General features: G+C 42.2%; 1 protein-coding gene across 1 annotated transcript in view; it reads right to left on the bottom strand.

The window, feature by feature from the left end:
* Window positions 1-22,560, bottom strand: part of ctnnd2a (catenin (cadherin-associated protein), delta 2a) — a 176,971-nt gene that overhangs the window by 40,949 nt on the left and 113,462 nt on the right. The window contains exons 9-11 of the mRNA XM_030767425.1: window positions 19,514-19,646; window positions 14,317-14,530; window positions 6,598-6,781 (exon numbers count right to left, since the gene is read on the bottom strand). Coding sequence (XP_030623285.1) covers window positions 6,598-6,781; window positions 14,317-14,530; window positions 19,514-19,646 — 531 coding nt within the window. The remainder of the gene's footprint in view (window positions 1-6,597; window positions 6,782-14,316; window positions 14,531-19,513; window positions 19,647-22,560) is intronic.

Raw genomic sequence — 22,560 nt, 5'->3', positions numbered from 1 at the left:
CCTTTAACGGAAAGATTAGCAGCGCAGGGACATAACGTGTGTGTGTGCGTGCGCGCGCGTATGTGTGTGTGTGTAACACCAGTCAGGGAAGAGTGGTTTGGCGGGGGGGGGGGGGGGGGGCGGGGATTGGCAGGGAAGTAAGAGAAAGAAAGATCATAGATGATGTCATGTCTTCTACCAAACAGCATACCCCGTCTTCTCTGTCAGCACGGCTAAAGAACACATACATCAATTCAGCTGAAGAAAATCTATCACAGTCTGTTCGCTGATTACCCAGGACATCATGAGATTATGAACCTTCATGCTGTTAAATCACCAATTCAAAGACTTTAGTTTCTTTCCTCTCCCATCCCTCAAAGAAACTGAGGTTGTGAGCTCCCATAACCCAGTATGCCTCAATAGAGAAAAACAAACAAAAAAACCCAAACAAAACCCAAACATTTTGGCAACCTGTTACTGCAGACATTGCACATAACAGTTCACATAACAGAATGAGTCTTTGGCCTCTTTGGCTGAGATCTTTCCATCCAAAATATATTCTCTCTTTTCTTTCTGAACGGGCTTTAGGTCTCACTCCATTAATACACAAGGCAATGCAGTCTTTTGTGTTGGCAAATTAAACAGAATCCACCAATAGTGGCATATGGGAGCACAGTTAATCAAAGGTTATGCAAATCCGCATTCGACAAAGAGAAAAGCTTTGGGCATGATTGCTCTGGTTCTGCTTTATGTACTAAGGAAACTGGCTGCAGCTATCCTCTCTCCTCTTCTGGTGTTGGTATAATATGTTTAGTTGTTCTGGACCATAATAAATATACCTTAGAGCACAGTGCACATTTTGTTAGCCATACAGATTCTTACATCGATCCTGTGAAAATATCAGTCTCACAGGAAAACGTGTCAGATTTTCTCGACATACTATATCAGAGGAACACAAAGTCGTCAAAATACATGCTCTACACAGTGTCTGAAATAGATCATATCCTTTATCTCGTTTCCTTTGAGACCTCTGATCTTAAAGTAAAAGACAGCAGGAAACACACACGCACGCGCGTGCACACAGAAATTCGGTTAAATTTTCACCATTTTGAACGAGGCGCTGTGGGTCTGCGTCAGCTAGAGGGCTATGAAAATTAACTTGAGATGCGGCCATTTTAGATTATATTGGGATGAAGTGAAAAAAAAAAAAAAAAAACATCAATCTGAGAGTTCTTAACCATCTTTTAGTCTTCAGCAGAGGATTGTAATCTTTTAGACGATGCCCCCAATGCAAGGGCTGAGGAAGCCTCGACAGCGCTGTCTGGAACATGCCGGAAAGGCCGTTCCCAGGCGTTTAAGAGGCGATCTGGGTCCATTAACTAGTTGTACAACACTAGCGTGGCATAGGAAGAGACCCCAGGGTTTTCGGGTTCATCCAAAAGCACCAGCCATTACGGCTCTACACATTTCTCTTGACATGCATCCTGCAAATGGGAGCCTCACAAGCACCAATTAAAACTGTTTATGCCCTTGTAAGCTTTCCTATCTCACTGACTCTGAGTAAGTGGCCATGTACCGTAAACCAATCAGAGACCTTTACGTGGATGGACGGGGGTAAGGGGTGGGGTGGGGTGGGGTGGGGGTGGGGGTGTGCATATTTAAGGGCACATTGGGGCTTGTAATTGGGTAGAAGCATCAGTTGATAATTTACTTTTGATCATGTGTGAAAAATTGGGGTAGGGACAGCTCAACAGCGACAGTTCTGCCGTTATTACTCGTTGGTATGGGGGAGGGAGGGGCAAAAAAAAAAACAAAACGTTATTTCCTGATTATTTCATCCCACGTCACGTAGCTCCTGAACACCAGACTGGACAGAGATCAGATCCAAGACAGGAAGGGAAGACTCCCAATTAGACTGAGATTTGCAGGCATGTGATTTATCAGGCCATCACTTTGATATAGTGCCAATCCGGTGACAGAGTCTGCTCGATAATCAGGAACCCTTTGTCAATATTCTAAACGATGAAGTTATTTAATAAATCCACCAGAAGAGGCCGGGCAGGGCAGTCCTCTGCTGACAGGGCAGAATTGAAACCTGGCTTCCTTCGACACCCTTAATAAAACATTTGGATGAGAAAGCATGGATGGAGTAGAAAAAAGAATTGCCACCTTATGCTTGAACAGGGTCTGTGCACCAGTGTGAGTGTATGCGTATGTGTGTGTGTGTGTGTGTGTGAGTATATGTGTGCGTGTGCGTTGTCATATAGAGTCAATCTTTGAGCACGTCAATACAGCTCAGTTTCTCGGCCAGGAGGTTATCGGCAATGTGGTTAAACATGACTGAAGCATAAGCCACAATCACGGCTGCTTGTTTGGGTTCTGTTTAAATTTCCGAGCAAGTTACAGCTAATTTTCCACCGTTAATGAGACCCTTTGTTTTTATTGCTTATACATGTAATTTCTCTTCTGTCACTCTCAATAAATTCCATCTAATCAATTAGCATACTTTGTTAGCTAATTACTTATTGAACAGAATTAGCATTGTATTCAATCAAGCACACTTTAAAAATTCTTTATGAGGGGAAATACACCTGTTTCCGCAACAGTCACATTGAAAGCTCATAAAAAATGATCTTGAGGCACAAGGGGAACACTCATTTACTCTCAACCCGCTATGTAGAGAGTGACACTTTGGCTCTCGTTGAGAAATAACAGCTGTGGAACTTTAGCGTATGCACAATTCACTGTCCAGAACTATTAGCGCGTAAATCGCGATTTAACGGTTTTCGCTTAACTGCTGTAAAAGAAACCACTGGTTGCACTGAGATGCTACCAGATGCTGAGTTTGGATTAAGTGTCCTTAACACCCATGGACAGCCTGACGTTGTAATAACTGGGGCTATGCTCAGATCTTCAAATTTTAGAAGTACGAGGCAGTATCCGTGCAAGGCTACCGTCTGCCCTGGGATAGCATGAAGATCTCCGCCATGACCACGCCTGGGACCATAAGCAAAGAATCGACAATGGCTAGTTCATGAGCGTTAAGAGGTATCCATGGTTACCATGGCAAAATCGCAAAAGTGCTAGTGGCAGAGTTTTCCCTCACCCACCCACTCACCCACCCACCTCTACATCTGCTCATCCACTGCCAGCAACCTGGTCTTAATGAATGCAATTACCAATGCTGAGAGCTTAGCTGTTCCCATGTCTTATAAGGCATATGGAGCAATAATACTAATTACAACAGCCATTTCACATTTGCATTTAGACGGGCCTTGCAATAACGTCATTTTTATCTCGTTCGTGTCAACGTCTGTTGGGACTTTCAGGATTGGCTTCTCCCTATATTTAATTATCAGCTCAGTCAGATATGCTCTGATTGTTTATTTGGAGTGACACGTTATAAAAACAGGGTCACGGTCGGTTGACTGTTATATACAGTGTTGCATGTTTTTGTTAAGATGTAGAATTGCCTCTCTGGACAATAATTACACAAAAGAAAAATAAAGTTGACTAGAACGTTAATTTTGAATATTGCACAACAACTCAACTAAAGTAAAACTTAGCAAAAAAAACCCCCAAAAAAACCATAACAAGAATTACTAAAAATCAACTAAAATGTTTAATGTTATCTCACTAATATTTTGATTATCTGAGCTACAGTTCAGTCCTGGCATATACATAACACTCATCTCAGAAATTGGCTCGCCATGTTAACGCTGGATTTGAAGAAACCGCACGGAGTGTTACTTTTACAACAATACTGTGGAACGGATTACCTGGTGTTGGAATCAGCGGGAGTACACTCACGGCTCCTGTTTACTTTGCTGACTGACGAACTCTCGACATCTTTACCAAGCTCGTTCCCATCCGGCCCAAAGCTCTGACAGAGTCATTCATCACTTTCTCTGCCTCCCCTCCCACCCCCTGCACCCCGCCTATCTCACCCGACCTGTCACTGTGTGTGTACTCTCCGATTGTATCTAAAACCAGAGGCCCGTCTTCACGAAAACAATCCCCTCATCCAATGTCTGAGGACCACAAAGGCCAGACTCAACACAGGAGAGGAGGAAGCGTGTCTTTGAAAAGAAGTGGATGATTGGCGGAAGTACCTGCTCATTTGGGTTTTCTTTGGTGGACAGTTGGTACTGGAGGACCGTTTTATCATGTTGTGCTCCTACTCAGTGGCTGAAGAGCTGTTTTATAACATCAGTAGGGATGCTTTCTTCTGTCGTTTTCAGATGTCTGGCATTTCAGCATAAAGAAAGAAAAGAAAAGAAAAGAAAAAAAAAAAACGGCTAATGCCGTCTTGCCTCTCTGGATGCCATGAGGGACTGTGCTTTGTGGCTCTGAAAATGTCTTTCTATTAGAGAGATTTTCTTGTCCGTTGAGACTTTGGGGTTTCAAAAATTTGATTTCTCCTCTTGGATGTGATTTACAGAGGTAGTGTGTCAAACTCCCATTGGGGGGGGGGCTCAATTCTAAAAACACCGCTTCACTGATTTTCAGTGAGTTGCGAGTGTGTTCCTGGCACATAACAGTGTGTGAGAAGCATTTTGACAAATATTCTGTCTCAATTGAGATATTTAACAACTGAAACTTAATTTTTTTTTTTTCCCTCTAAAAAATAAGATATCGTCAACTTCATGTTGCGCTGGGTACCAAGAGTGCTGCGTGTATCGTGTCAAACTGCAGATATCTTAAAAAAAAAAAAAGTACTTTTCTCCTTCCGTAAACCCTTAAGGGTATGTTGAATACATCACATCTCCTGTGAATCTTGAGTCTAAAAAGTTTCGGGGGCATCCATTTGGGTGTTATACAAATTCAATGTGATCTGACGAAACTGACATCTTCCCCCAGATAGTAACCTTTTAAAATGGCAGTAGTCTTCACAGTTTGAAAACTAACATTTGCTCTTACACCACCGTAGACAGAACATCAAGCATAGATTCTGAAATTTTAAGTTATAGACATATATTTTGCAACTATGTCTTTTCATTGACACATGTAAATACATTTCTGTTAAAGGACTATGGATAAAGCAGTATGGATTGTGTCTGTAATATCGTACTTCCTATAAGAAAAATACTATGCAAAAACCGTTTTAAAACGGAGAGTTTTCATTCCAGGTCGTACATTACAATTAGACACGTTATGCTGAGTTTACCGCACTATGGGCTACTGGCTTACAAAAACCCAATTAGCATAAAAACACATTTCAAACAGTGACAGTTTAAATCACTCAAATATCTGCAAAGCAGGCTTGGAGAGGATCATAATTGCCTCTACGCAGAGCACCTTGAGTCGATAATTTGTTTGAAGACAACACAGTATCATTCACTTTGAGGGGCAATTTAACGACAGCGTCAGTTGGAGAATTTCTATTTAGAGGCAATGAGTGTTAGTGAGTAGCACAGACACTCAATGGCTACATTCTTCTCTGTGAACGGAAATTTACCAGAAGAGTAGCAAAAAGGAAAGCAAATCTGTAATTTACAGGGGTTAAACAGAAACAAAGTTAAACAAAAATTCAAAAGTTCTGCAATTATAATTTGAAAAGAAAAGGAAAGAAAGAAAGACAGAAAAAAAACCCTCTTTCCTTGCATTCGCGAGCCTCGCAAAAGCTCAGGAGAAGCTCCTCCACAACACACTTAGTTTAGCCTGTTTAAGATTGTACTGTTGCTATGGATACTACACAGAATGAAGCCTTAACTGAGACTGATAATTGGCCCATGAGAATCCACACTTTGTGCTCTGTTATTCTTCATGCTGTACTCAGAGCATACGAAGCCATACATAAATCATAATACAAGAGAATTTCATACTTCTTATGAACGTCATTATGCATTATTCCATGAATCATGCACACTCTCTGGCTGGTGTTCTTCTCCAGCTGCAAAGGTACAGGTTAATAAATAGCTTCACTGTAATGAATCTTTACTTACTGAGACAGACATGTGTGTAATAATGATCTGATTTCACACAGCAGGCTGAAAAATGGCTGGAACACCACTGGTCGTAGGGGAGGAAAACTACATAAATAAGAGATCTGCTGTACTGTGGTACTTCTAGCACAGCCTGTATGAAAGGCGGCTAGCAGCTACCCTGCCTCTCACTTTGTCCACTTTTCTTTCATCTAAAGAAGCAAACACACTCTCATGCAGCTCAGCAGTAGTCTAGCTCAGAAAAAAAGAGTGCTGCCCCCCTCTCTCTCTCTCTCTCTCTCTCCTTCTCTCTCTCTCTCTTTTCTTCTTTTTCTCTTCCTGCCATCAGTAGCAGTCTGTCTTCAGAGAAAGCCTGAAGCCCCATCCCATCAGACAGGCCCTACTGGTATTTTCTTATTTTTCAGCAGAGGTCAAGAGAAATTTAAACAGCAGGATTCAAGATCCCCTGCCACGTGTCTTTAGCACACTTCCCTTTTGTTCTCCAACGTTTAGCAAAACAGTCTTTTGAGTTTAAGAAAAAAAAAAAAAAAAAAACCTCTTTCACAGAAATGCCCTTTTTAACATGCCAAGACTTCTATGGTTCTGCTTGAAAATCACAAAGAAAGACAGACACCACACACACAAACATGAATACACACACACACACACACACACACACACACACACCAACTACCTCAGGCAGCCAGTGGCGTTGCGGAGAACCTGGGAGGTGTGAAGCTGCAGTTTGCGGTCCTCCTGATGAGGGGAGGTGTCCCAGGCGGAGTGGGGAATGATTACTGTGTTGGTCAGCACGGCCAGGGCGTCCTGAATTATTGGCATTTTCAAAGCATCACACGACGACAGGTTCCACAACACACCTGAGCGGGACAAGGGTAAACACAGGGTGAAGGGATAAGTTAGAATTGGGATAAGTCGGAATTTTTCAGTGAAGGTTATAAAATGATAAAATGTTAGAGTGTTTCCAGTGTGAAAAAGAACTGGAAACTTGAAACAGACCTTGAAGAAGAGATCTAAACACTAACCCCTCTCTGGAGTTTGTATAAGAGAGTGGAAAGCAAAGTAAGAATTTCATTGTATGGGGAAACTTGTTTCTAACTGTGCAATATGACAATCAACGCTTTGACTTTGACTTGACTTTAAGAGCTAATATTGTTCCAAGACCTCACACCATCAATAGGGCAGCAAAACAAAATATTTAGCTTCAGTATTGTCTCCTAGTGATACAGGAGTAACGTGAATAGATATACTTTGCACAGTTCTACACTTGAGTTGATATAAAGGATAAGCCCGTTAGCCTGTTCACATTTCCATTTCATTCTGAAAAGGTGCCTCTTCAAGCTTTGAGAATAATTGGAGAATAACTGGAGAACAATTGATTAAATGCATCTAAACCGCCATTCAATCTGATTTGCTTCTCTTTAATGCTGTATCCACTATGAGCGGAAAGTTAAAAGACAATTCTCTTTCTCGTTAACCAAACAGACAGCAGATAAAAAAAAAAAAAAGAGTAGTACTTCTGCAGGCATAAAATAGAGATATCCATTACTTTCAAGATATCTAGAAAGATAAAAGTGTTTTTGAAACTATTTTAATTAAAGGACATTGTTCTGCATCACAACTCTATCAGACTACACTGTTACAGCTATCGCTGTCAATGTCTAACACCAGACGTTCTCCCATGAATTATTTACATCAGTAAAACACAGACTCCAAGTAACTTAAACAACTTTCTGGCTGTCAGAAACATAATAACACACAGCAAATAAGTGAAACAAATAACTGAAAAGTGTTTCCACATGAAATCGTGCAATTCCATAAAGACCTTTTTTCTCATTAGCTTGGAAATATCAGTACCTTGACCTTTTTATGTAAAAACACAACGACTGTCTTACTTGTCTCCAGAGGGCGTCAGTACTAACGTTCCGTGTGAATCGAAAGACGAAGGAATTCTGTGTGAACTGGGAGGAGAGGAACGACAGTATGTAGATAGGTATACACACGTATATGCATGCAAAGTCAGACTGATTCAGGTTTTATTTAATGTGTCAGAGACAGACTGCGGACCCTCCAGCTTGCCTTTGCCAGCCACTCCTGCTTTTCTTTGACAGCAGAGACTCCACTCAGATGGCTGAACAGATGTCCTTCCTTAAACTGGTGAGAAAGCCTCAGATTATTTGTAGACAGTCTTTGACAGCGAGGCAAAGCACCCCCTCAGCATTCCAAACATGCTAATTAGCGTGTTGTTATTTTTTTTTTATTTTTCCTCAAGGCCTGAGACAGGAATTACATTAATTCAGAAATTCAAAGCGAGTGAGAGGAAAACAAAAAAAAAAGAACCCAATATATCAGTATCTCGAATGCTGGGCTTTCTGATGTCGCATACATATATATGTATGTATGTATGTATGTGGGTCTGTGTGTGTGTATACAACTATCATATGGCATGTAAGATGATTCAGTCACTGCCTCAGCAGCGCAAGCATCTTTTTGGGGGGAAAACAAAATGAGTTTAGTAATTAACTGATAATCCTCAAAAATCTAAAGGGAAATCTCACTGGAAACTGGACCACATGTTCGCCATCCATTAAAAGCCGTGTGAGAGACGGGGAAAAAATGAAGCATGACTAAAACCCAGAGAATGAGGTCGATGTAGGTGAGGGAAGGCTCTGGTTAAAATCGACACGTTTTTTGCCAATCTCCAATAAGCAAATATCCCGTTTACCAATGCTAGTGCAGTGGCTAATTATTGCTAACCCCAACTCATCAATAACTGACCTAAGAGAATTCACTGTCTGTACAACAAATTAGTTGTGACAGAAAGTCCATTAGAGCGGATATAGCCAATTTCCACCTTGACATCCAGAACATTCTGAAAATTTGATGATATAGGTGCAAATGCTAAATTTAACATGCAGGTTGTCCAACCTATTGTCTGCCGCTTATTTCTACAGGCACTTTCAAAAGCACCTCAGAATAAATGATAAGAAAGTGAGAGGTTTGATATGCAATATTCAAATATCGGCTTTGAGCCTCTTGGTTAATCAGTTAGCTATAACATACCCCCCCCCCCTATTGTGAGTATATCGTAACGATGTTGCCAAACAAGACATTATGACAAAGGGGTAATTTTGGAAATTCCTTGCCTGGAGCCATATCAAAGCAAATGAAACCCCTAATGAACACAATCATTCAGAGGTCTCACTTGGAAAAAGAGGTAACGCTGCAGTGCTTTAATGAGATTTTGACATCTCAATGCCAGAGAAGGCTAATGTGAAAACAGTATCAGGGGCCTCCGCTCAACCTCCAGCTATGGTGGATTAAAATACAACGCATGGAGCTGATAAGTGCTGCTGTCATCGTGGATGCTATCTCAATGCTCAATGATAAAAGGCTTCATAACTGTCACTCAGACATACTGAATGTGTAAATTAGTCAATGTCAGAGAGGAAACCAACCAACAAATAGCAGTCGCTGATCAGAGCACTTGTAAAAGGACTTGTGGAGTGTACTTTAAAAGGATCAAAAATGCGGTTCATCGTTTGCCATGGAGCGACCGACAGCATACTCCTATATACTCCAATGATGGCAGAAGATACAGGAATGTAAATTGCTTAGGGTAACGCTTGAACCATCCTCTTCTCAGCTTTTACACCAAAAAAAACCCCCTAAAAAACGACCCTATAGCTGGTTACTGTTCAGTTCAGAAATGACTGCAGCAAAGCCTGTTTTCAACATGTGGTCAGTCGGAGGGGCCGCAGATCAGCAAAGACAACAGACGTTGATTCAGATTACGAATAAGCCCCATTGTCGTTGTATCAGCTTTTTTCTCTTTCTTTCAACCTCCCTTACCCCACTCTGTTCTCTGAGCTTTTCCAACAACTCTGCTCTCCTCCCTTTGAAAGCCTGGCGGACTCCTTGAATTAGTCAGTGAGGAGATGATGAGGAGGCTGACGAAGATGACCTTGCCAATTTGTCACTCTCACACCCTCGTCGGCTGCAAGTGTTTAATTCAGAGCCTGCATGAGTAATTTCGTTCTGATTGCAGAGGCAGTTGAGTAGTGCTAGTTTTGATGAGCCCATTGGCTGCTCTACAGCAGCTGAGAGGGAAATATTATGCTCACAGTTTATGTAAACAGGACAGCGATGTTTCATGGCTTCTATATTTCATGTTAATGTGCACATACACAGCGGTGCGGTTAATGTTAACAGCTACATGTCTAAAAACCAATTATGTAAGGCTAACTTGATAGACAGCATTTCAAATGATCAGAGTGCATAAGACGACAGAGCAAAATTACAATCAAACATTAAAAAACAAGACTATACGCTGGTACAGCAGGATTTTTACAGCACAGAATTCTTCAAATGCCTTCAATACCTGTTGAATAAACGCTTATAATAAATGTTGCCTATTTCTACTTCTATTCCAACTGAATGCCTTTTTTTTTGTGTGTGTGTGGCACATAATTATTCTCTTTTGACTCCTTCTACGCTTTGCTTTTGAACAAAAGAATGCCTTCCCTGGAGAGATGGAACAGCTTGATTGCTGAACTGAAGGAGTGGCTAATCACAGAGCGCTCCCCGTTGAGACGGGTGGGTGTGGGGACGGAGGGAGGGAGGTAGAGAGGAGAGAGCGACTGGACGTGGACTGGGTGCTTACGTTAACAGTGCAACGACATAATTGCTGTCAGAGGTGACACTGGTCAAGATCACAAATCACGCCCATGGAGAGGAGCACTGTCACAGATTTCAAACGTTCCGTTTCATCGCAGGCTCTCGTGGGGATTGAGCCCGGCCCCTAACGACGGTTCAGATGAGGCCCTTTCATTCCGAGTGTTAGCTTTGGCCTGAATGGTAAACTCCACTTAACGAGGCCGGCTAAGCGGGTGAAGGAATGAGGAACGGTACGTCGATTGATTTTCCGTAGCAACCTAAAAATTCATTTTAAATCGAATGAGTAATAAAAAAAAAGACTTCATTTTTACCTGCAAAAGATAGATGGATTAGAATCTTTAATTTCTTTATACTTTTGTCATCCATTCACGCATGAGGAGAGACATCAACTTTTACCGTTTTAAGCGACGAGAGAAGCTATTTTAAAGCTATTTTTGCGTGTCGGCTACAAAAATCACTCATCAGTATCGTAAGGATTTCAAAGTCAAACCAACAAAAGCCTCAGTAAATATTGGTCTGTAGAAATTACGTATCAGAAAACCGCATCGGTAATTTAATTACAGTGAAGCAAATGGTCCAGAAGGGCCTACGAGTACAGCTCATTCAACAATACTTCTAAATGTATTCACTGATTTCATTTCACGTTGATGATACAGCACTATGCCATTGTTTTATTTTATTTTGTTTTTGTTTTGTTTTTTTTTTCCACTTGCTCTTGTTTTGAAATAGACCGTGATGAATGAATATCAGCATTGAATTTAATAATGAATGAGGCAGTTCATTGACGTTTCTGTAAGCAATCACAGCCTTGCATAAAACCCTGTAAAATTTAGTTTATCTTGAGAAGAGAAAATGCTCTTGAATAAACTGAACGACACATGTAGCCATAGATCCAGACTGCACACGCCTCGATTTCCCTCATAGGCAGTGTAACAAGTGAAATTAGCTTCACTGAACAAGCATCCTCCCTGGCCTTGCTGCACGATACCAATGAGTAATGAAAACCAAACACGTCTGTCTGCCAAAGGATTTGCCGGCTACTCGAGGGATTCTCGTTTCTCACTAGCCTCCTTCCTGTCTACCAATATTCCATCTGCTCCACAGACCACCTGATATCGATAGCTCTGTGAGTCACACACCCCCTTTCCCCGCTGCCCCCCCCCCCCACTACCACTGCACACAGGATGCAAACACTGCCCCCTGTGGACCTTAAGCATTGCTTAAAAACGATCAACAGGACAAACTGTGGCGCGTGGCGTAAGCAAGCTTAATAGCCAACATTCGAATAAACTTGGGAAGGACATAAATCTGTTGATTTATGGTTTGAAATGAAATAAACTTAATAAACAAGCTGCTGAGCCATTCCATTTTTTTTTTCTTTCTTTTTTTGTTCAAAACAACCCTGATTATGCTGGCAGAATTCATAAAAGAGGGGGAATGGTTCCAAGCCCGAATGTTTTTCAGAGAACAGAAGACTCCTCTCTTTGTGCAGAAATGCTGCTCAGCAACAAGCCATATAAAAGTCAGGTCTTACTGGACAGTGCCTCTTCATAGACTGGGCTTTTGCATGTTGCTTTCAGAAGAGAAGAGAAAGAGAAATCATTGAAAACTGTGTGTGTGTGTGTGTGTGTGTGTGTGTGTGCGTGTGCCACAGAGACCTCATTAATTCCAACTGGCATTCCTCTGTTAGCTCTCTCAATCAGTTGGACCCAACATCACTCCAGGAGAATGAAAAACAAACTCATTTGCCATACAAACAGCACAGGAGATGGCCAAACCCTGACACGGCAGCTGAGAGCCAAGTTCGGCCAGGGAAGCTGGCATTTCTGGCTCCATGCGTGGGCTGCATAAACGCCCAGTAAATTCATGCAGCGTCACAGAGGTAACCCAAGCATGACTCTGATTCAGGGACCCATTAGAGATAAAGCAGCTGCCGCCAGAGCGCCGGGCCTGGACCTGCTGATTCATTTGTGACAAGAGCCAGTCTAAGCGCCCTGTGTGGCGCTGCCTTTTTTTAATTTATATTTTAATCTTCTTTCACGCTGCAAATACAAGTCACTACCAGAAAGGTTCAGTCTTAAGGTCTCTCGATCCATTCAATTTGCGAGTCCTATAAACATGCTCGTGCATGTTATATGAGCAGGAACAATTTTAATGCTAATTATTTGTCTCATGTGTGGAAAGATTTCTTGTTGAACCTATCACCAGCAAAATGAAGGATGGAAAGTAAGAGGGATAGAAAGAAAGAAAGAAAGAAAGAAAGAAAGAAAGAAAGAAAGAAAGAAAGAATGCCTCGTTCCTCTAAATGAAATTGCCTGCAGGTTCTTTGAGCTTATAAAGAACTTTTTTTTTGGGTCTGAGACTCACAGACACATTCATTTCAGAACTAGAACAGATTAATAACAGCAAATATCCACTCTGTACAGGCAAGACACAAGCACAAGTATTACACTGCGAACAGGTTTGGTCTATGCTATGAGAACACTAAAATGTTCACTGAAAAAATAAATAAATAAATAAACGTGTCTGGTGTAGAATACATAAAGAGTGTAATATACTGCAGATGACTTGTGAGAAGAAAAAAAACATTTAATTCAACCTCTGTTTTATGAAGGTTTAAAGGTCAAACAGAGTAAGCAAACTATTGTCTTCCAGTTTTCATCGAATTCTCTTTTCAGAAGACTCACACATTTCATACGATGAAAATACATTTAAAAATTACATCATTCAGAAGTCAAATTCTGCGGTAAAAACAAAATCACCTCTAACCAATAACATAAACTACACACTAACAACACAAACATGCTGATATGCTGTAATCTCAGACAATGAAACAAGTTTCTGATCATGAAGACTTCAGTTCGAATTCCTCTTTGATCAAATAACAGTGCATTTCTTCAAACAACCTTCTTGAAGCTCAGCTATGACTAATTTAGTGGTCGCTTCAGACATCTCTCTGCAGCAGCTGAGGCTTGAGGGACATTGCTATCCTGACAAAGAATGCAGGTACGATTGTGTCTGGTTGAGCATGGCGGAGAAAACTCTTTGGCAAACCTTCAACATCAACACCGAGGTCAGGCCATTGGAAGAACCTCCTCCAAATGGTCTTCATCACTTCCACTCACTCTGAACATTTGAGGCTCACAGCACACATACACAATACTCACACCCACAAAAAACAAACACCATGACCCCGCACTGCATCTAACAGGCAGCATATTCATCCAATTTGACGCATACATCATTTATCAAAGTCGTGGGAACCTATTGTTTGTGGATTGACGCTGCGGATAATGACAACTGCTGTTCTACTGTCTTCAAGACAGTTGTGATTAAAGATATGACTCATAAACCTGAATAAGAGCATGAACAGTATAAGCTACTGAAAGGGAACTGTTCTTGCAGCAGTTGGAGAGAAACAAGAGTGTCATAGCACAAAGACATTTTACCGATTACGCCACATGCTATATGTGTATGGTGACATTTTCGACAGACTGAAGGTTTGGTTACTGTGAGAATGTCACGCTGTCAGATAATTGAGTATGTCAGGATGTGCAGAAGGCACAGGTCACTAAGTGATATTCTGCGCTCAAGAGTTGTTTAGAGATGTGTTTTTTTTTTTTTCTGAGAAGTTTTACTCTGAAATCTCACACTGCATCTCAAGTACTGATAATGCGGTTTTGTATTAAATATCAGGGTGATTGAAGTATCACTGTACCCGTGACAAGTTCTCTGATCTCAACGTCGGAGGTCTTGCGGAGCAGGCGGACCAACGCGGGGATGCCACCGCAGTTTTTCAGAGCGATCTTGTTCTCATCGTTGGCTTTCCCGTAGACCAGGTTTCTAAGGGCTCCACAAGCACTCCTATGAACCTCCGCCATTCTGTGGTCTAAGAGGTCCACCAACAACTGGATCCCGCCCTGTCTCCGGATCTGGTGCACACACACACAAACACACAAACAGAAAGAGAGAGAACATAACTGAGAGAGATAAACATAAAGTTAATTTCAAATGCAAAGTGATGCAGGTTCTTGCAGTTCACGTCATACTGCAGCAATCAAGACTACATTCAGTTTACAATATTTTTTTTTCTTCTTCCTGAAATATAATTTTCATCAGCTTGGGGGTAGTCGCTTTCAGTACGAAGCTCGTTAATCAAATGAGGACGAGACAGGTTTTCCAAATAATACACAGATAAGAATTTTGTTGACATAGATAAGAACATCGGTTTTCATTAGACCAATGAGGATCTAAATTAGAGAAGCTTAGCTGTTTGTGTGGTGACACTGCAGTAGAGATATTGTCTGTGTTCACAACCTTGTCAGCGAAACAATTCCAGAAACTTCAGGGGGCAAATGAACAGACCAGAGGAATGTCTCTGTATCTTAAACAAAAGAACTCAAAGGCCTATTTGGAATTACATAGCACTAGCTTGTACTGCACTGATTTTAAACAATATACTAAAGGAAAAAAACAAACAAAAAAATCAAACAAACAAAAAAATAAAACAAACAAAAAACCACACCACCACCAACAATAACAACAACAACAACAACAACAAAAAACATGGCAAAAAAGAGCCAGTGAATAAATCATTGTTTTCAACAGCTAAGCCAAAAGAGCAGCTTCACTCAAAACCCAATTAGAATGTCCTCTGCTCTCTGCAGCAGTCAGTTAGAAAGAGCCAAGTTCATTAAAGCTTTCCCAGGCTGCATCCCAATATGCCAAAGCATGCTCAAGAGATTCTACAAAAAAAAAAAAAAAAAAAAAAAAACTTTGCTGACTGACATTACAATCCATTTTACCTGACTACGTTCTGCAATGTGTGCCAAGATAAAAAAAAAAAAAAAGAAAAAAGAAAAGAAAGAAACAGATTTCTCTGTATGTCCTCTATAAATGATTGCCAACCAACTTAATTTTCCTCTGCTTATTTATTCATATTCTCACACATACTGAGGCAGATGCAAACAAACAAACAAATGATCTCAAATGAATTCACAGTTTACAGATTTGCAATCGTGTTCTTGTCTTGGGATGTGGCTATACCTATGTCTGGATGTGGTTTTGTCATTTGAGAATAATGAGTTCTTATGTTGTGTGTTTGTTTGTTTGTTTGTTTTCTGCATGCAACTCTTTAGTAAATCATAATGCACTGAAGTGACAGTATAACCGATAGTGCTGTAAGAGAATGACTTGCACTTGCAGACTAGGGCAGGAACCAGCGGATGTGTCCCTCTGTACATGATATGACCTTAACCAACCAATAACTGTCATTCATTCTTTGCATACAAAACCAAGGACCTTGAACACGCTCACTCTCTCTCTCTCTCTCACCCTCTCTCTCTCTCTTTTCACGGGAAATTCTCCTGATCTTATTCATAGAAAAAAAAGAAGATAGTTTGTTTGATAAGACATTGACATATTTTGGAACAAATGAGTCATTCTCCCTCGGGAGAATGAGATCAATTGTCAGACTTCCGTAATTTCAGGAAAAAAAAAATCAGGTTCATATAAACCTTGCGTGAATTTGATTCTTTGGTCTGTGAGAGAGAGAGAACGCGAGATACAGTCAGCCTAAAGAAAGCCAGAACTAATTTGAATCTTCAAGACATATGCTTCTTCAGTGCCAATCTCATGTTTGGGTTTTTGCTTCTCATGCATGTGGAGTCTAACAACACAATACACGACGTTATGGCTGCAGCACGGCTAATTACTGTGATTGCTTAAAGCTGCGAAGCAACAGATGTTAGAAATGTGTAAACAGCAAAGGAGAACAAAGACTCCCTCCGGAGAGACGGTACACGAGCCACTCAAACCCTCTAAACTACGCTCTGCTGGAACGTTTCTGCCGAGGCTTCGAGTTGGCGCGGGACGCCATCGGACGGACAGGTGAGCGAGCGACCATTTTGACCGTCTTTGTGATCTTTCGGGATCTGGGACGGTAAGTCCACCTCATCCCGGCTCTGTCAGCCTGATTGACAGCATGCAGTGAGACCTTTATTGAGAGCGCATGGAGGAGCGACCGGAAGCACCTCGGCCGGAGCTCGTATTCCCTGATAAATGCCTGTGGACGGGTCGGATTTCCTCTCCGAAAGAGCTGATGATGCTGAACTTTACCCTGACAGAGTGCTTTCGGGAGACAGCCAGGGGGAGATGGGGGGCGGGGGTGCCGACAGGGAGGCTGATGGTGGGGGTGGGGGGGGGGGGGGGCAGGGGCATCCATCTGCTATAAATAGTGGTGGGAGAAGACATCTGTGCTGCCACCATCAGAGGAGAGGCTGTTAGAACGGCCCAGGGAGTGTCTGACTCATGGGCTGCCCTCATCGTTATTCCGCTCGCCTCTACAGGCCAAAACAGCTACCAGCTGATGTCCCAAAATTGAGTACTGTAGCTTCCCACCTTCCTCTCTCTAACTGTCTCTGTCTGTCACCCTCAGTCTGTGTCTGTGTCTCTCTCTCTCATTCAGTCTTTCTCTTTGTGGCTGAGGTTAACAGAGCAGCGTGTCATGCGTAAGGATGAACAATTAAAGGTGCTAATTCCTCAGGCTGTATGAGAAGATGGAGTGGTTACAATGGAGACATAAGAGATCACTGATTTGTCATTCCATATACTGTCCTCCTGCTTTAGCTGAGATGCCAATGGTTTCTGAATCGTTTTGACCTGTAGTATACAATGAGACAACGTAAGTTAACATTGTACAGGAGGACTTACAGGTTGGAGAGGGGACGAAGGGACATATTTGGAAAACAGCATTTAAAGAAACAACACTCAGTGGCCTATGGCAGGAGTGGCCCCTGACTGGACTTCGTTGTCTTTTATTCCCCCCCCCCCCCCCCTAAATCTATTCACATTATGCAGAGCGTGTGGGAGAGCCATTCCTGTAGGCACGCAAGGCGTTCGAATGAACAACGGAAGAGAAATACGTTTTCTCGGCGCGTTCCTCCTCTGTCCGAGGCTATACCGTCACATGTAGTTAACTTCCCCATTGGGTCTCCCACTCAAGGGCTTTGCCTGTGCACTGCTGCAAATATGCTTTCTACTGAGATGACATTACGTGAGGAGATGGAATCATTGTGTCAATGGCTCATCAACATTATTTGGCCTCTGCCTCCCAGACTGTGCTTCTGTTCTAGGCTGAATGTGTGGATCTCACGTAGGGGGCGCTGCTAAGGCCGAGACGCGTTTGTTTGCTTGCTTGCGGGAGGCGGGGCAGGGCAAGGGTGGTTGTCAGAGCAACAGTATGATGTCATTAAGATGATGGTCAGTTAGGTTTGGTGCCAAATCAACATGTGTCAAATCAAATCAACGTTCACACTAAGAGACTAGGTCACCACGGTTTTGTTTTTTTTTTAATCTTTTTTTCTTTCAAATACATTTCAGGGTCATCCGATATCAAATGAGAAAGCTGTCCCGATGGTGGGAAAAGCCTCTGCTAAGGAACGAAACACAGTGATGAAATCGAATGTGTCTTGCTGACTCTAAGCCAAAGAGCAGGCTAGCACATGTCAGTCCACGTCCAATAAAAGAACTAAACAGTTATGTGGAAAGTTCTTCACGCCATAAGAGGCTATCTAAGATGAACAAACCACAGTCAATGTGTAAGGGAGACTACATGGTGTATACTTTCAACTGTATGGTGTCATACCCACATAACATGGCAGGTGTTAGCTATACTGATGTGGGCAGATTACAAAGAGTTACTGAAGGTTTGACACAGGTCTGTAAACATGCCAAACTGATGTGCAAATACTGTGCATATGAAACATTAAATTCTCTCTCAGTAACATTTCACATAAATGGAACCTTCATGAGAACTGCACAAAATGCCCTGATACACAAAACGCTAATGTTTATGAAAACAATTATAACTTCTGTGATGATGTGATGTTGCAGAGTGTATCTGGTTCTTTGCTGAAGTAGTTACAATATGAACTTTCCTGTGGTAATTATAAATGTGTCTCGTAATAGGATCCTGCACACCAGCCAATCAAAGCCCCATTTACAAAAATGATATCACAGGTACAAAAAACAATTTATGAGCGGAAAACAAACTGCAAAAAATTGGGGGGGGGGGGGGGGGGGGGGGGGGGCAATTCTACATACTGGCTTCATCAAAATGACAAATTTCAAATAGAGAGAGAGATAGAGAGAGAGAGAGCGGGAGAGCAATGTGGTCTAGAAAGCTGTGTTTTTGTGTGCTAAACTAATTAAAATCTCTCTGTTTTGTTTTCTCATTAAATAACATTTAAAAGTTTGTCTGCCGGCCTCTTTTTCCATAGCTAGTTTTGTTCCTGAAGATTCATTTTCCAAATTTAATTTCCTCGTACTCTGAGCCCCTTAAGCCTTTGGGACACAATTGCTGGTCTGCTGGGTGTAGAATGACTGTCAATACACTGTTTTCCTCTTATTGTGTGCCTCCACTATCAGATAATAATTACAAGCCTGGCAAGAGGCTCTCTTTATATTCTATAAACTTACTGCTGGGAAATCAAGCTTCAGAAATTTGGCATCAAATTTCAATAAAAGGGTGAATTATCTGTTGACTTGCATGTACAAGAATTCATTTCATAGCAGAAACCACATTCATACACCACTGTCGGTAAATACGCTGAAACAAACATCTCCCGGAAGACGACAGAATGAAACCACAGAACAGAGAAATAAGTAGAGACACATTAACACGGGGTTGCTAATAAGTGGGTTAGATATTGAGAAATCTTCCATGGAATATCCACACTGCACATATTTGACACTCATATGTCTGATGACGACTTAAATTAGTGTCGGTCCTCAAACTGTCATAATTTCTTTCATGGGATTTGTAATCATGGGATCGATGCATGAATTATGTAGTTAGAGGTTATGCTGAACTGTATGGCTCTACATGCGTGAGGCCGGGAGACGTCTGATGTTACCTCTGCTTTGATCTTGTTGTCTCCAAAGCACAGGTGCTGGAGGTAGGCTGCAGCGTTGGACTGCACCGAGGGAAACTGATGCTGTAGCATCTGGATTACTTCAGGCAATTCCGGGTCCCGCCAGCCAAACTCCCTGAGAGAGAGAAAGAGAGAGAGAAAGAGAGAGAGAGAGAGAGAGAGAGAGAGAGGTATCGGCAGACTTCAGAATTTTGTTGCTGCGGGTAAAAAAAAAAAAAAGAAAAGAAAAGAAAAGAAAACATGAAAAGTCATTTGCTAACATGTTTGGCTGCTAGAGTTCTTCTCTCAGCCCATGAGTCTCTAAAAGACAGTGGTTGAAGCAAAATAAATGTTTTGTCTGAGGGTGTTAAAGGGGAAAATGGTTTGGGTTGTTTTATTGTTGTTGTTGGGAAGTGAGGATGTGGTAAGAGTATGGATTGGACCGGGCCTCGTGTTTTCTCCCATTGAATCAGCTTCCCTCCGGAGCCATTCATTTTCACTAAAATCTCGACACTGGAAACTGGGAGACACCGCTTTAAAATTGGATTAAACGCAAGGATTGATTTTGTGTTGAAGATTTTCAAGAAACCTTTTTTTTTTTTTTATCACAACCTCCTGAAACCCCAGGGGGAAAAAAAGGAGTAATTTACCTCTAAAAAAGGAGCAACACCAGCTATAATGTAAGCATCAGCTTGAGCTGTAGAGAAATAGAGTGTCTGACTCATAGGCTGCCCTCATCGTTTGTCTGCTCCCCTCTGCAGGCCAAAACGGCTACCGTTACGTCAGCTGACATCCCAAAATTGAGTACTGTAGCCTTCCACCTCCCTCTCTCTAACTGTCTCTGTCTCTCCCCCTCAGTCTGTGTCTCTCATTCTGTCTCTCTCTCTCTCTTTCTCCCTGTCTTTCTCTTTGTAGCTGACTTTCTGTTTCCGTGAGGTTTCCAGAGCAGCGTGTCATGTGTATAGATAAACAATTAAAGGCGCCGGTGCCTCAGGCTATGTGAGAAGATGGAGAGGCTCAAATGGAGACATAAGAAAATCACTGATTTGTCATTCCACGCGCAGCCTTCCTGCCTTAGCTGAGGTGCTAATGGCTTTTGAATTGTTTTGACCTGCAGTATACAATGAGACAACACAGGTTAACATTATACAGTCGGGAGGATCCTGTATAATTCCTCAAACGTCTGACTGAATCGGTTTCCCACCGGAGTCATTCAGAGTGAGAAATGAAAGAGCAATTAGCGTCTAAAAAAAAAAGAATAAACAACAGCCCTGACGTTCGTATCACCTGGAGCTATACATATATTTCAATAGGGAAAAAAAATAATACATGTACTAAATTTATTTCTCTTTATTAAACATGTAAGGTGTGAACACTGGTCGATAATACATTCATTCATTCATTTCATTTCATTTCATTTCCGAAGCCGCTAATCCCGATTGGGGTCACGCAGGGGGGGTGGGTGGGGGGGGGGTTGCTAAAGCCTATCCCAGCGTTCACTGAGCAAAAGGCTGGGAAACACCCTGGACAGGTCTCCAGTCCATCGCAGGGGCAGTCGATCGTACAGTAACAGGCGCATGCCACTTTTTGGTGGTTGCCGCCGTACTTAAAGACAACACGCTTTGTTGCGATTGTCTCAGCAACGGTCCACTCCCTCACTCGCCCGTCTTTTCCCTGTGACGGCGCAGTAACGCAACTCCATCTCCGTCCCCGTTTGTTGTGGCTGGTGCGTGGCTGCATTTGATAAATAAAGCCTCTAAATGAATGTCCCCTTATCGCAAAGCCAGATAAGTGTGTGAGAGATAGAGGAGGAATCAGACGGTGGACACAGAGGAGGCGCGACGCCTTAAATCCCCTTTAAGCAACAGCCTTAACTCCTCAGCGTTCGCTGAAGGAGACCCAACTGATAGGATCAGCCTGGCGACGGAGCAGGGGCCGATTTCTCCTGAGGATCAGCGCAGACACGCCCGATAATGAAAATGAAAACGATCTGCCGATAAGATAAGCGCGGTGCTTTTTATTAATTAAAAGCTGGGACGGATAGAGCAAAGCTTTCAAATTAAATGCCAATCATGCCAACAACGTACCGTTTTATTGGACGTAGAAAAAAGGGCAAAAGAAAAAAAAAAATGATTAGGACTCAGTGTTCCTGACCAATCAGGAATGAGCAAAAACATCATAGGTGATGTGACAGAACTAGGGCACAGCAATGGACGGTTGAGTTTCAGAGTACTGGTACACACACACACACACACACACACACACACAACAGTGTCATGGTTAGGCTTGTGCTTGATGACAGAGAAAAACTACATTGTGACACAAGTAAGAGATGAAGAAAAAGCTTTCAGTCACTCATCCATACGCGCGCACCACACGTAGCCACGTCATGTGTCTACCTGCAGAGAGGCAGAACGTGAGAACAAACGCCACCGGTGACAATTTAAAGCACAGCATTTATCGGATACACTCATCCCCATCCATTTCACAGTGACTCGTGTCATGTGGAGACAAAAGAGGAAAAGTAGAAAAATGAAAGCAGAAAAAAAAAATCTTTTTAAAAACGTGATGAAAACACAGAAACGGCATGTAGGTTGTTGTGCCATCTCTAAACTTCTAAGGGCACCATTCTCTCTCTCTCTCTCTCTCTCTATGTGTGTGTGTGTGTGTGTGTTTGTGTGTACTGGTGTTTTGATTTGTACCGGCACTTTGCATGGCAGATCAGCGGGCTATATAGAAACATTTAATAGGACGTGTAATTGTTTGAGCTGTAAGAGACAGGCATTATGCGGTATCCCTCCCCCACCCCCACCCCACACCACACCCCCATCAAGTCAATTGCTGGCATCTGCTGCCCACAAGGCCCGGGACTGACGGGTCCTCCCCACAGTTGGCCGGGCAACGGGCAGTGCCTAATATGAGTGGACAAGCGTTGTCATGGCGCCAGTCCAGAAGGCAGACGCCTCCCTCAGCAATGCGAATTATTTATAGCAGATGCTAATTATAGCCTTTCAGTCCCGATCAGTTTCCATAAATGTGGCTATTTAACC

Source organism: Chanos chanos, chromosome 3 (assembly GCF_902362185.1).
Source record: "Chanos chanos chromosome 3, fChaCha1.1, whole genome shotgun sequence".
Taxonomy (NCBI): Eukaryota; Metazoa; Chordata; class Actinopteri; order Gonorynchiformes; family Chanidae; genus Chanos; species Chanos chanos.
Note: the sequence above shows the minus strand (reverse complement) of the source record. Positions and strands in the feature narration are given on the sequence as shown.